The 13,046-nt window shown below is 31.8% G+C and overlaps 1 protein-coding gene across 1 annotated transcript in view; it reads right to left on the bottom strand.

The window, feature by feature from the left end:
• MYO16 (myosin XVI) overlaps positions 1 to 13,046 on the bottom strand; it is a 722,870-nt gene that overhangs the window by 414,257 nt on the left and 295,567 nt on the right. The window contains exons 12-13 of the mRNA XM_051984178.1: positions 10,970 to 11,035; positions 6,708 to 6,835 (exon numbers count right to left, since the gene is read on the bottom strand). Of these exons, the coding sequence (XP_051840138.1) occupies positions 6,708 to 6,835; positions 10,970 to 11,035 (194 nt within the window). The remainder of the gene's footprint in view (positions 1 to 6,707; positions 6,836 to 10,969; positions 11,036 to 13,046) is intronic.

The raw sequence follows: 13,046 nt of genomic DNA, 5'->3' as shown, positions 1-13,046 counted from the left end.
TGGTTTATTTCAAAAGATGATTTATGTATCCAATTTTTACTTTGTCCTTGTTTTAAAATATTTTGGGTTTTTTAAAAAAAGATTTATTGAAACATGATGTCTAAGCCCTCCCCCCCTCTCTTTTTCTCTCTCTCTCATAGATTAAGGATTTTTTTTTCTCCTGAATGAATCCATTTTCTATGTCAGTTGATTTTTGTTTTGAAATGCCTTCTGTTCTGTAACCTATTCGACATGTAAAGGACTGCTTGCCATCTGGGGGAGGGAGTGAAGGGAGGAAGGGGAAAACTCGGAACAGAAGTGAGTGCAAGGGATAATGCTGTAAAAAATTACTCTGGCATGGGTTCTAGCAATAAAAAGTTATTAAAAAGTTTAAAAAAAATGAAATGCCTTATATTTTCTTCTAATTTTGATTTTTGAATATTGTTTAAATATTTCTTGTGGCAGCTACATGGCTCAGGGATAGAGAGCTAGGTTTGGAATCAAGAATTCAAATCTGGTCTTATATACTTACTTACTATGTGATCCTGGGCAAGTCAGTTAATCTCTGTTTGTCTTAATCCACTGGATAAGAATAGAGAAACCACTCTAGTATTTTTACCAAGAAAACCTCATGGATAGTTTGGTCCATGGGGTCATGAAAAATCAAACATGACTGAACAACAATAGCACACATTTCTTGTCTCATGTAATAATTAGCTTTCTATTTCAAAAAAAAAGTTTGTTGATTGTCGGAGGTGTTAATTTGCTTTTGATATCTCTCCTCTCATATCTTTTCTTTTTTCTACTAGTATTTTCATTTCATTTATAAAACCATTTTACCTCTTTCACTGTATCTCTTTCAAGAATTTGAATTGAAGATATTAATGCTTTGGTTTTATTTTAAATTTTGCTTGTGGATAATTGAGAGTTGCTCTGACCTCTCAGATTTGTGCCTTGAGTTCCATCACAATAGCTTTTTATGATAAGATTTTTTAGCTGCTAATTCTTCTGAAAAATGAAATAATCTGGGTACAAGGTGTGAGAGTAATTTGCAATAAGAAGAATACACATAAGAGACATTTATCACAGCCACAAAGGATGCCATTATTAAAGTGAAACTTATGGGCTACATAAAATATGATAAAACATGGCTAAAGCACATCTGATTAAACAAGATGCTTCTGATAACATGGTTATTTAAAGTCAAAAGGAAGAGGAGAAAGGAAGTAAGGGCAGGGTCTGGGGAGTTAGAGAGGAGTTACTGAGGAGTCAGAGAGAAGTAAGGGAGGAAGTATGACAGAGCCTTGTAGAAAACAAACTTGTATGCACATCTACATCTATGTGACAAGGTACAAAGCTGAATCTGTCTTACATATGCTAATCAAGCCTCAAGAGTTCGCCTAATTCTGTGTGACAGTGAAAATAGGATAGATTTCTGTTCCACATCACTCCCTCATCTTTCAATCATTAAAAAAATCTTTCAAAAAAGTGGGTGGGGATCTTCCTTAACTAGGAAGGGGTCTTGAGGACCTGCATAAAATTTTGTAGAGGATAAATCCAAAGATAACAAATAAGTGTCCAGAAACTAGAAGTGGAATACAGTCATTTTTAGAAAGGTTACAGAAATCAGATTTAAATTCATGCTAATATTTGGTGATATTGTAAAGATACATGTGATATTGCTTACCAGGGCACAACAGGAGATCAGTACGGGTTAACTCTATCTGTATATGATAATGTTTATACAAGATAATTCTACAAAGTCAGATTTCCCTTTACTGGGACCCACTCAGACACTGAGTAGTATTTTGCTAGGATTCTCCCCTCAAACAAATGGGGCCCAAAATCATTTCAGGTATAGGGTAATGATTTAATGTTCTATAGCTACTTACTGCTGGGAACCTCACCTAGCCTGGACATAGAAAGGACTGACAAATTGATAGTTAGTTCTCAATTCTGTGGGTGTTGGTGCATGGCCATTCTTATGTGGAAGGATGATTTGTCTGGTTAATTCCAATACTGAACAAGACACTGACATGTTAAGTTACATGACCCCTAAGTGGTCAGCATCCCAACTTCTTAGAGCAACAAGTGGCATTCAGTTACCCAAGTTTGAGCAATAATTGGTCTGTGATGCCCTTAGTAATGACTCTCGATAATTTTGGGCTGATTACATGCCCTCTCTGATGATGATGAACCATTTGAACATCTGTCTTATCAACTTTCTATGATACTTGCCATGTTTACTATGGTGACCTTGGGGTCAGGATGATAGGGAATCAGAGTTTGAATTTGGAGAGGGAGCCTGAGAAATAGCTATCACATCCATGGAAAGCAGCAGGCACAAAAATTATGACCTCCCAATCTGAGAAGGTAGTGATGAAAAATAACAATATAAAATTTTTTCAAGGTCATGTAATCGGAATGAGTTCACTTTAAATCTTCTAATAAGGATTCATTGGAGAGCGAGTATGGTGACACCAGCTGTGGTACTTGTAGCTTTAATAGCATATATTAAAAAGTTCCTGTTCCACATTACTTCCAGACCATTTAATGATTATTGACCTAATATTAGAGTCAGAGAGAACTCATTCTATGCATATGTTAAGCCATTGCTCTTAAAATGGTTTCATGAAGGAAAAGTCTGACTACTGCCCCCTTGTTTAAGGTATGCAGGTTGACCTGGGTTGGGGATCTGTTACAGGACTTAGCTCCAATTAGCCACTTGGAAAGATCTGAAGTTTCAAACAAACAAAATTATAGGCTTTTCTTTGATCTGAGATTTGGAACCTAGTTATTCCTCTATTGACTTCAAATTTGTCTCAAAGCTAGACTGAGAACCTTCCTTTACTCCTTTAATCCTGGGCTTGAACAACACTGGCTATGGCTACAAAATATCACCCAGTCCAAAGACCACAAATGAATACATTTTCATTCCTCAATCTACACTGAATATGTGATCTGTAACTGAATGAGTGACAGAATTACTCTTTGGAATTTGTTCCTACACCTATGCAAGATTGCATATAATGCAGTGTTCCATAATAAATATAAGAACTTTATTGATCTTAGACACAGTCTTTGAGAGCTGACATGTTGAGTTCCTAGCCATACCTTATCTCTCTCACTGTCTCCTTTGCCAACATAGGCTAAAACCAAACAAACAAAAACCTGTTTTTTTTTTTTTCTTTCTTCTACTTGCTAAGTTGGATTTGATCACTGCATTTTATATATTTATTTGGAGGAGTTTGAGAGAGAAAATTTGTTATATTTTTTTTCTGCTATCCTATCATTTTAGTTCTGCTCTTCCTATATTTCATTGTTAATGTTCCCGAATAAATAAGCTCAACATAAAGTTGTCCTGTTATTCAAATACTTGTCCAGACATTGAATATGTCTGGACCTGCTTAATTTTTTATGTTATTTTGGAAGTGGCATGATAAACTGGTAAGTACATTGAAATTAGATTTGGGAGTCTTGAGAACTGATCCTACCTTTTTTTTTTTTTTTTAATCTTCAATAAAATGGCCAGGAAAAAAAAACAAAAACAAAAACAAATTAAAGGTTGGGTGAAAACCTATCACTTCGTATTTCAGCTATGAAATTCTTTATCAGCTAAAAAAACAAAACTATGAGGTTTAAAGTCAAGATTCTAAGAATGAAAATGAGTTCAAATTTGGTCTCAACTATGGGTATTAAATGTGGATCACAATATAGTATTTTCACCTTGGTTGCTGTTGTTTGCTTGGCTTCTTTGTTTTTTTCATTTTGATCTGATTTTTTCTTATGCAGCATGATAAATGTGGAAATATTTTTAGAAGAATTGCACATGTTCAATTTAAATTGGATTACTTACTTTCTAGAGGAGAGGAGAAGTGGGGAAGGAGGGAGAAAAATATGGAACACAAGATTTTGCAAGGGTGAATGTTTGCATGTGTTTTGAAAAAAAACTATTTTGTTAAAAATAAGTAAAATCTGGTCTCACACACAAACTAGTTTTGTGTTGTGACCCTGGGTAAATCACCTAATCTCTATATGCCTCAGTTTTTGTTAGAATCCTTACTAACTGCTAACTAATTAGAGTTGATCTAATCTTACAAGAAGATGTTTTGGGCAGAACCTGAAACAAGGTACTAAGTAGAACTAATTAATACAAGGCTTGTGTTCACACCTTTACTCATTGGAGTTCAATGAGTTCATACCTCCCTTGAAGCTCTTTGGGCCAGAGAGCACTATGGGAGAAAACCTATAATCCCTCTCTCTGGAAGGAGCATAAATAGGCCAATGGGCCAGTCGAAGAAGTTCTTCAGAGTGAAGAAGCTACAAGTCGAGATTTCACCAGAATGACATGAAGAATGGAGCTGGCTGGAGGCTGAAGAAAGCAGAGGCAGAGGCTGAAGGACAAAACCTTTGGATTTGGCGACATTCGGAGAGAGCTCTTGGAACCAAGCAGAGAGATAGGCCTCTAAGCTAACCGGGCTATATTGGAGATAATAAAAGATCTGAACTTTTATCACCTGGCTGCGTTTTGAGAAGAAAAAGCTCACCACATTTTGGCGCCCGAACAGGGACCGATTCAGATCCATCTGAACTAGATCACAACAAGTTTTTATCTTTTTCATTTATTAAGTGGAGATAATAATAACATCTACAACCCAAGGTTGTTGTGAATAGCAAAGTTGACAATATTTATAAAGGACTTAGCTCAGCGTCTGGCACATAGTAATCAACTAATAAGTACTGGTTGATTTAATTTTAATTTGTTCAACAATCTTGGTAATATGATTAATGTGAATAAAGGTAAAAGTATTATGAAAATGATTTAGATTTTACCCAATTAACTTTCTGTGTAGTATAATGTGCCTGGAAGGTTACATCATACTTTAACTTGCATTCAAAAGATCAATGCTTTTGTAAGTATGGAGAACTCCTGGTACTAGAATTTTTTTCATCAATACAGATCACCTAAGAGGTTTTATTAATTACCAACAGTCATCTTGATACTTGTTGGCAAAACTAATGTCTTAGGGAAAATATTTGAACATTGGTGTTCTTGGCTTCAAATATAGCATTCTACCCATGGTACCTTCCTGATTTTTAACCAAAATTTAAAAAATAATGAGTAAGTGAAAGCCATAAATGTTTATAATGGGTAGAAAGACTAACATACAGAAGTCCTGATGCAGTGATATAGTGTCAGGCCTAGAGTCAAGACACTTGAGTTTAAATCTGGCTTTCAGCACTTCCTATCTATGTGATCCTGAGCAACTAACTTTATCTCTATTTACCTCATACAAATGAGGATAATATTAGCACTGACAACCCAGGGTTATTGTGAGAATAAACTGAGATAATTTAAAAACTTTGTAAGTACTAAATCATTAGCTACAAGAATAATAATAATGAAATATTTAACATTTAAAACAATTATAATACTTACATTTAGATAACATTTTACAAACTATCTCATTTGATTATTACACCCAACTTAGGAGGAAAATAGAAAAAATATTGTCTCCATTTCACAGAAGCACTGAAGAAAAACCAAGTGTTTTCTTTAATATCAAAGAGCTAGTCATTGACAGAATAAAGTATCTATCCATGTGTTCTGGCAAAGTTATAATACCTTTTCATTCTTGTATGCCACTATATATCTCATTTTACTGTTAAACATTCTACATTAGATACTTAATATACCATGTATAGTCATTAATCCCCCAATTTTTAACTATAGAAATTAGATGCAATATTTTTTTTGCTAAATATCATAGAAATTAATGGAATGTGATTAAATGAGCTTGTAAGTACTTTTTGTGGCAAGAACATTAGATTTTGATTAAAATATTTGATTTTAACCTCTGGTTTTGCTACTTAATTTTTATAATTTCGGACAAGTCACATCATTAAACCTCAGGTTCCTCTTATGTAAAATGAGGAGCTTAGACTAATTATTCTTAAAAATTTCTTCCAGATATAAATTATATGATTGAATAACATATGCAAATTACAATGATGTGTGGCTTAAAATGTTTTTGGTTAATGTTAAAATGCACTTAACATGATTGTACATGTCATATTGCTTGCTGTTTTGAAGAGAGAAAAAAATCTGAAGCTCAAAATCATACAAAGATGAATGTTGAAAACTATCTTCACATGTAATAGGAAAAAATAAAATGAAAAAAATTTAGAGCATTAAGAGAAATGTATTTAAAATTATTTCATTCAAATCAGTCAGCACTATATTCAGGAGAGTACAGATCCTCAGACTACCAAACTGATCAATTTCCAAAAAGATATGTTTCAATTTTGACTAAATAATTGTCCCAAGATATATAAAATATTAATTTAATTAAATCATATTTTTGAAAGCCCAAACTAAGTCTGTTATTTTTTAACTCCTAACATTTAATTTATGCAATTTAGATTCATTCTTTCATTCTTTTATTGACTGATTAATTGACTGTTATTTCTTGGGACTCAATGAAAAATAATTCTGAGATTTTATTTGAAATCTGTACATTGAAATAAGTTTTGAAGGAATTTTGTTAATACTAATACAGTTTTGCTCTTCAGGATATTTCAACTAACAAATAAGTTGACTGAAATGTAATCTATTTGTTAGATAGTCATATTCCAACTTTAATTGTTGATGAGGCAAATGAAAACAAAAGCATAAAAATGAAAAGATAAATATCAGGTATATTACTCAATGATAAAAGGGACTATACCTGAGGATGAAGCATTGAGGTCTCTGCTCCTGGAAAAGCATGTGATAAGCTCTCTCAGCACATGAAAAAATATGTGGGGGCAAAGAGGAACACAATCTTCCAGTATTGCTCAAGTAAAGCTGCATAACCTGAAAAAAAAAAAAACTATTTGACATTAAGATGGAATTATTTACTTATAATGAACATAGAATAGGTGAGGACTTGACCTGTAATTTCATTAATAAGATAAGTCCCTGAATGGGAAAATTCCTTATATCAATTAAATTAATACCTCTTTCTGCACCTTATGTTCTTAAGTAACTTGCCCAGAATCACATGGCCCCTATAAATCAGAGGTACAATTTGAATCAAATCTTCCCATCTCTGAAGCTACTTTTATATTGATTCTATTCCATCTCTTTTAAAGGTCATGAAACATTTTATACTCAATGTGTGCTGAAAAAACAAACATCATCCTAATTTTGACTCTATCAAAATAGAGATATATTTCCATGTTAAGTTCATTTGTAAAACCTTTACTATGTGTTACAGGTTTTGGGTCACACAGTCAGCATACTTGGGATCCATTTCTTCTTAACTGCTAACATGATCTTCAATTGTTTAAGCTACCAATGCTTCTTACATAGTGGGTAATTCTACTGAAGCAATTTTATTAAATATAACATTTGCAATTGTAAATTTACTTTGAAATAAATTAAAATTCATAATAACAATACAGGATTAAAGTTGAATTTTCTTAATGTATACAAATGTATATGTGTATATAAAACTACGTAATAAATGCATTTAATATCTTAACAAAATATGAATAGTTCTATACTTATGTTTTTGTAGTTAAAGAAGTTACAAATGTATTTTTACATGTACATAATGGAAGAACATAATGTACATAATGGATTATGTCTGACTTTTCTTAGTGGATTCACTTTAATTGTCTTTGCCCTTTTAAAACACAATAATGCAAATTCCATTTATGAAATTAAAATATACAAATTTATTAAATAGACTAAAGGTTAGTTAATTATTTAAAATCATATTAGTCAACAATATTCAATTTCTGTAATAGCAGTTAGCATGAGATTTTTGGTATAGAATGTGAGACACAGAATCAATCATAAAGAGTTCACTCATTCCTCAGGCAAATATGCTAGCATATTTTATGTTATCAATTTCAGTATAATAATGAAACCTATTTTATTTTCTTTTCATTATTTTTAAATAACAATACTATTTTTTTAAAAGTTTAAGTTTTTTAATGCAGTAGACTTCATTTAATATGAAATATAAATTTAAACACAAGAGGACCCCATCAGTATGTATTAGCCTACAAAGCAATATAATTGCTTTACTTTTCTAATCATTGCATGCTTGGAACTATATACCCTACAAGCAAAGATTTTTTTTTTAATGAAATTGGCACAATAATAAGTCAACTCTTTTTATTATAACAAATTGACCACCAAATATGGTCATGATTTCTTCATATATCACTTCATAATCATTCCTGTATGAATTTAACAAAGTTTTAGGAGTTTGTGCTATGTATAATTATAATGCAATCAACCGAATACTGTCTGTGATATGTCACCACGAACTCATACTATATTAAAGTAGATAATCTACTCAATACTAAACATGGAGAAATCTTTTGAAATTTATCAAATGTAAATTGTCTCAGTTCATCAAAATTATTGAGGAGATTATAAAACATTGAGATTAATTAAAAATACATGTACTGAATTAAAACAGTGAATTTCTCTATAAAGCTAATGAAAACATTTAAAAGTTAAAGATTACTTATTTTATTAACTTTTAAAAATTCTATTTAGTAAAATTAATTTTATTATTTTTAAACACTGACCTAAGATTATTTTCTTTTGAAGTGTGCACTTAATGGAAGACCTTCTGCAAAAATCAGGGAAGTCATTCATCTTGAATTGGGGTATATATCCTCACTTTTTTTTTTGAGGTACTGTTTGTGAAAAGATTGAAACAGATTCTACAGTGGAAGAATTTGTTTTAGAAAGAATAATAGTCTTCTTTTTGAAATTTATGTTTTCTTAGAGTCCTACAGCTTATATGTCTACCTCTGGATGATACAACATATTCTAAGCCAAGAGAAAAGAAGAAATAATAGAGAATAGACATCACTGAACATTATGAAGCAACAGCATTGAAAGAGGGTTTTTTTTTTAATATTAAAAGTTAAAGAAGTCTAATAGAGTAGAGTCACTGCCTAAGAGAGTATGAAAGCAGAAGAAAAATATTATTTTTCATTTGTTTTAAGTTTTAAAAGATCAATTCATCAACAATCAATGAATGAGCATTTATTGTGAGTTTAGCACAAATACTGTGCTAAATTCCATTAATAAAAAAGAAAAAGGGGAAAAACACAATCTTCTCAAAGAGTTATTAACATTCTAATAGAGGAAAAGAAATGCTTAATATTCCATGCTTTAAAAATTAACTTTAATATGATTTTCCTTCATTTACTTGGCAGTCACAGAAGACTGCACTAATATTCAAAAATATTCATAAAATAATTCTCTATTTTCTTTTCTTAACCTGTGCTAATATTTGTCCTTATTATATATTTTTAAAAGGGAAAGATCTGAGATGACTGGTTATTGGATCTATAAAGACTTTATGATGTCAAATAGTCTTTGTTTTCCTTTACTTTTCAATGGATTTTGACATCCATAACTATACTCAATTTTTTGAAGTATTTTCATCCAAGAGTAAGCATTTATAAAATGTTTCTTCTGTTGGTTCTCCTATCTCTTTCACCACTCTATTTTGTGTGTTGTCTCCCCAATTGGAATATAAACTCCTAGAGACTTCTGGGTCATGTGACCAACAAAATGAAATCTCAACTTTTTTTTTTTCCTAATCCCTTCTCAAAAAAAAAAAAAAAAAGTAGAAATACTCAAGGGAGACACAGCAGTTATAGTTGAATTCATAGAACAATAAAAACAAGAAGCTCAACAATGTAGCAACCTTATGTATTAACAGTAGAGCATATCAATTCCTAAAGCACTCACAAACTTGGGTTTTGGCATTCACTCCGTGAAGCTCAAGTTAGTTATACTCAGCACTGCAGCACAGTTTGGTGGCTACAAGTGGGGAAAACTAATTCTACCCAGCTATATAAGGAGGAGGGGATGATATAGAGGGGAAGGTAAAACCTACTTCCTTCTGCTTATGGTGGCTACATTAATGAAATTCAAGGTAGTAAAAACCACTGTTCAAAACACTTATATTGCCTTCTCTTAATTCCACAAAAAGAAAAGTTCTTTGATTCAGCCCAAGGAGAAAATTAAATAATTGAGAAATCTAGGGCAGAGAGTCAGGGCATGTGACCACACTGGGCCTGAAAGAAAAGACACTGGAATCCAACTAGGACTATTCATTTACTTTCAGAAACTGCTTTGGTCAGGAAACCAGAGTGGTCAAATACAAATTCTCCATGGTAGGTAGAAGCTGAAATTTTCTTGTGGTTAAACCCCCAAGGTAAAAAGGGAAGTCAGATAGTGAGCAACAGGGTAACACAAGAGGGAAAGACCAGAAACACCAAATATTTCAAAAGGAAGAAAATTTAGTGAAGAATTTAAGCTCCTTAAGTACAAGTGTTGCCTTTGCAGTTTTGTACTTGTAGCTACAATGTTCAGAACAATGCTTAGATGTAGCAAATAATAATTATTTTTTTTATTTATTTGTGAATAATTCCCTAATGGATAATGGATATTTCTGATAAATATGGCTGATTACTATTTGTTCTTATCTAGTTAACTCAGACTAAATATAAATAGCAATCATTTCTTCTTTGTCCAGAAACACTGAGGGTCTTTCCCTCCCAGATTCATTCATTCATTCTTTTAGATTGGTTTTGGTCTAAGTGAAAAAGGAGATTTTTTGCTTCAATTGATACCTAGCTTTCATTACTGAATGGATGCGTTCTCAGTTAAACTAAGACCTTAGCTTAAAAAAGCCAATTTCATCTAGGGACATCTCTAGTCATCTTGATGGATATCTTGCCACTGGACCCACATGACTGTGGAAGGAAAAGTGAGGCAGGTGATCTTGCATAGACTTTCCTTACTCAAACTCAATTCACTTGCATGTTATTCCATAACTTCCCTGATGTCATATTCCTTTTTGAGAATGAAGGACAAACAACAACAATGAATCATATAATAACAATAAAAAATGTTTAATGGAAGTGAATCAAGATTAATATTCCAGAGTATAAAGTGAATACTCACCATACTTGAATAAATTGGAAGTTCTTTGAATGGATTAACAAGCAGAAGTATGTTCCCAATATAAGTCTGTGGAGAGGGGAAGAAAAAAAGTTTAAATATAATGAACTAATAAGTAGCTCTTTTAAAGAAGTTAACATTTTTTTTCTAAGAATAGTAAAGTGCAATTAATGGCCTAAATTAAAATGCACAATACGATAATTTATAAATTATTCAGGCCGGGCACTATTTTTCATTAAATTTATTTTCCCAAATAATTGTTATGACTTTGTTGCCTGTCAAGGGATGTCAACAACTCTCTAATGTTTCTAGACTAAAATACAAACTTTAAGTCTGATATTTAAAATCCTTCACAATAAGACTGTAATTTTTTTTTAATCATATACCACATTATTCTTCACATCCCACCCAAACTGACTTTCCTATTGTTACTGCTAAAAATCATGCACAGAATCACAGATGTAGAAGGAAACTTCATTGGTAGTCTAATCAGATTTTTTCATTTTATAGATGAAAAAATGAACATATAGGTAGGAATTATGAGAGGTGGGATCTAGAATTTAGATCCTCTGATTATAGAGCTAATGCACTTTCTTCTGTATTACATCCCAAACACATTCCATCTCCCACATCCATATTTTTTGTCTTTCTGTTCTCCATCCACGATGTCATTTCTTTCTTTGACTCTGCTGATTTCATTCAAAGCAAATAACATATAGCAGGCTCTTCTTGGTCAGCTCAATTGTTAATGTTCTTTCTTGACTTGATCATTAAAATTACTCTGCCTTTTATCTGCATGCATTTTGTATATGTACAATGTTTCCCCAGGAGAATTTAAATTTCTTGAAGGCAAAAACTTTTATTTTTGTCTAGCCTAGTTCCTGGCAAGTACTAAAAAAAATTGTTGAATTGAAAATTTTCTTGAATTTGAAATAAGTTTTAGGGCATATAATCAATGCTTTTTGGGGGGATTATAGCAAGGACTCCAATTAGGTTTGCAACTAGGAACAGATGTTCATTATTTGTTTTTTCTGCCTCAACATTTTTTTTCTTCTATGTTTAATATTTCAATCTATAATTTAACCATTCTCTCTAAGGACAAATATAATTTTTCTCCTGAGGTTTATCAGAAATATTATTTTAGATTTCAAGTCATGATTTTCTACTGCTGTTTTATAATATAGTAAATAGTATAGTGCTTATATCACTTTCGTTTCATGTGTAAAAGAACCTTAGTTTAAAACTGGGTCAGAAAATGTTTGTATGTTTAATCAACATACTGGGGGTGAAAAGAAAAAATGGAAATAAATGTCAGAACACTTGGATTATGGTTTTTGCTTGGGCATTTACTGGCCATGTGTAATTTCAATATTGTAGAAAGAGATAGCTGAAATTATCAAGAGTATATCTTTCATATGTCTGATACAAAAGAAGGTCATTGGTGAACAAAAGACAAAGGATTCATCTCCTCATCATCAACACCTCTTGCCTTTGTGATAATTTTAAAATTCTAAAATAGGGGTGGCAAATGGTATGATAGAAAGTATATTGAATTTTTTGTCAGAGAACTAGGGTTTAAAATTTGACTTTTCTGCATAGTCTCTCTAAGACCTTGATCATATCAAATAATCCCTCTTAGCTTCAGTTAAATGAGGTAATTAGACCAAATGTGTACTGTCCTTTTCAGTTCAAAATCTCTGATCCTAAAGGTCAGTGGCTATGAATTATTCTTTCCTATTTTTATCACAGTCCCCTGGTTTTTGTTTTACTCACTTTTTTTTAAATTTACTCAAGAGTGCATATATATGTATGTATTTCTGCAAATGTGTGAAAAAATAGGTGGTGATGGATACTACTGATTTACTTGTTATTATTCCATTTTGAATTCCAACATATTTTAATAGATCACCCAGACATCATAGGAGTATTTTATATTGACTAATTACATAATAAAACTTAAAATCACCTTTACTACCAGTGCAAAGTCTACCTTTTTAATAAAATGAAAACTGAAACAGAGAAAAAAGTAGTTTAATTAGAGTATTAGATCCAGGCTATGAGGCATTACACCTCTCCAAAA

This window comes from Antechinus flavipes, chromosome 3, assembly GCF_016432865.1.
Source record: "Antechinus flavipes isolate AdamAnt ecotype Samford, QLD, Australia chromosome 3, AdamAnt_v2, whole genome shotgun sequence".
NCBI lineage: Eukaryota > Metazoa > Chordata > Mammalia > Dasyuromorphia > Dasyuridae > Antechinus > Antechinus flavipes.
This window is presented reverse-complemented; position numbering and strand designations above follow the sequence as displayed.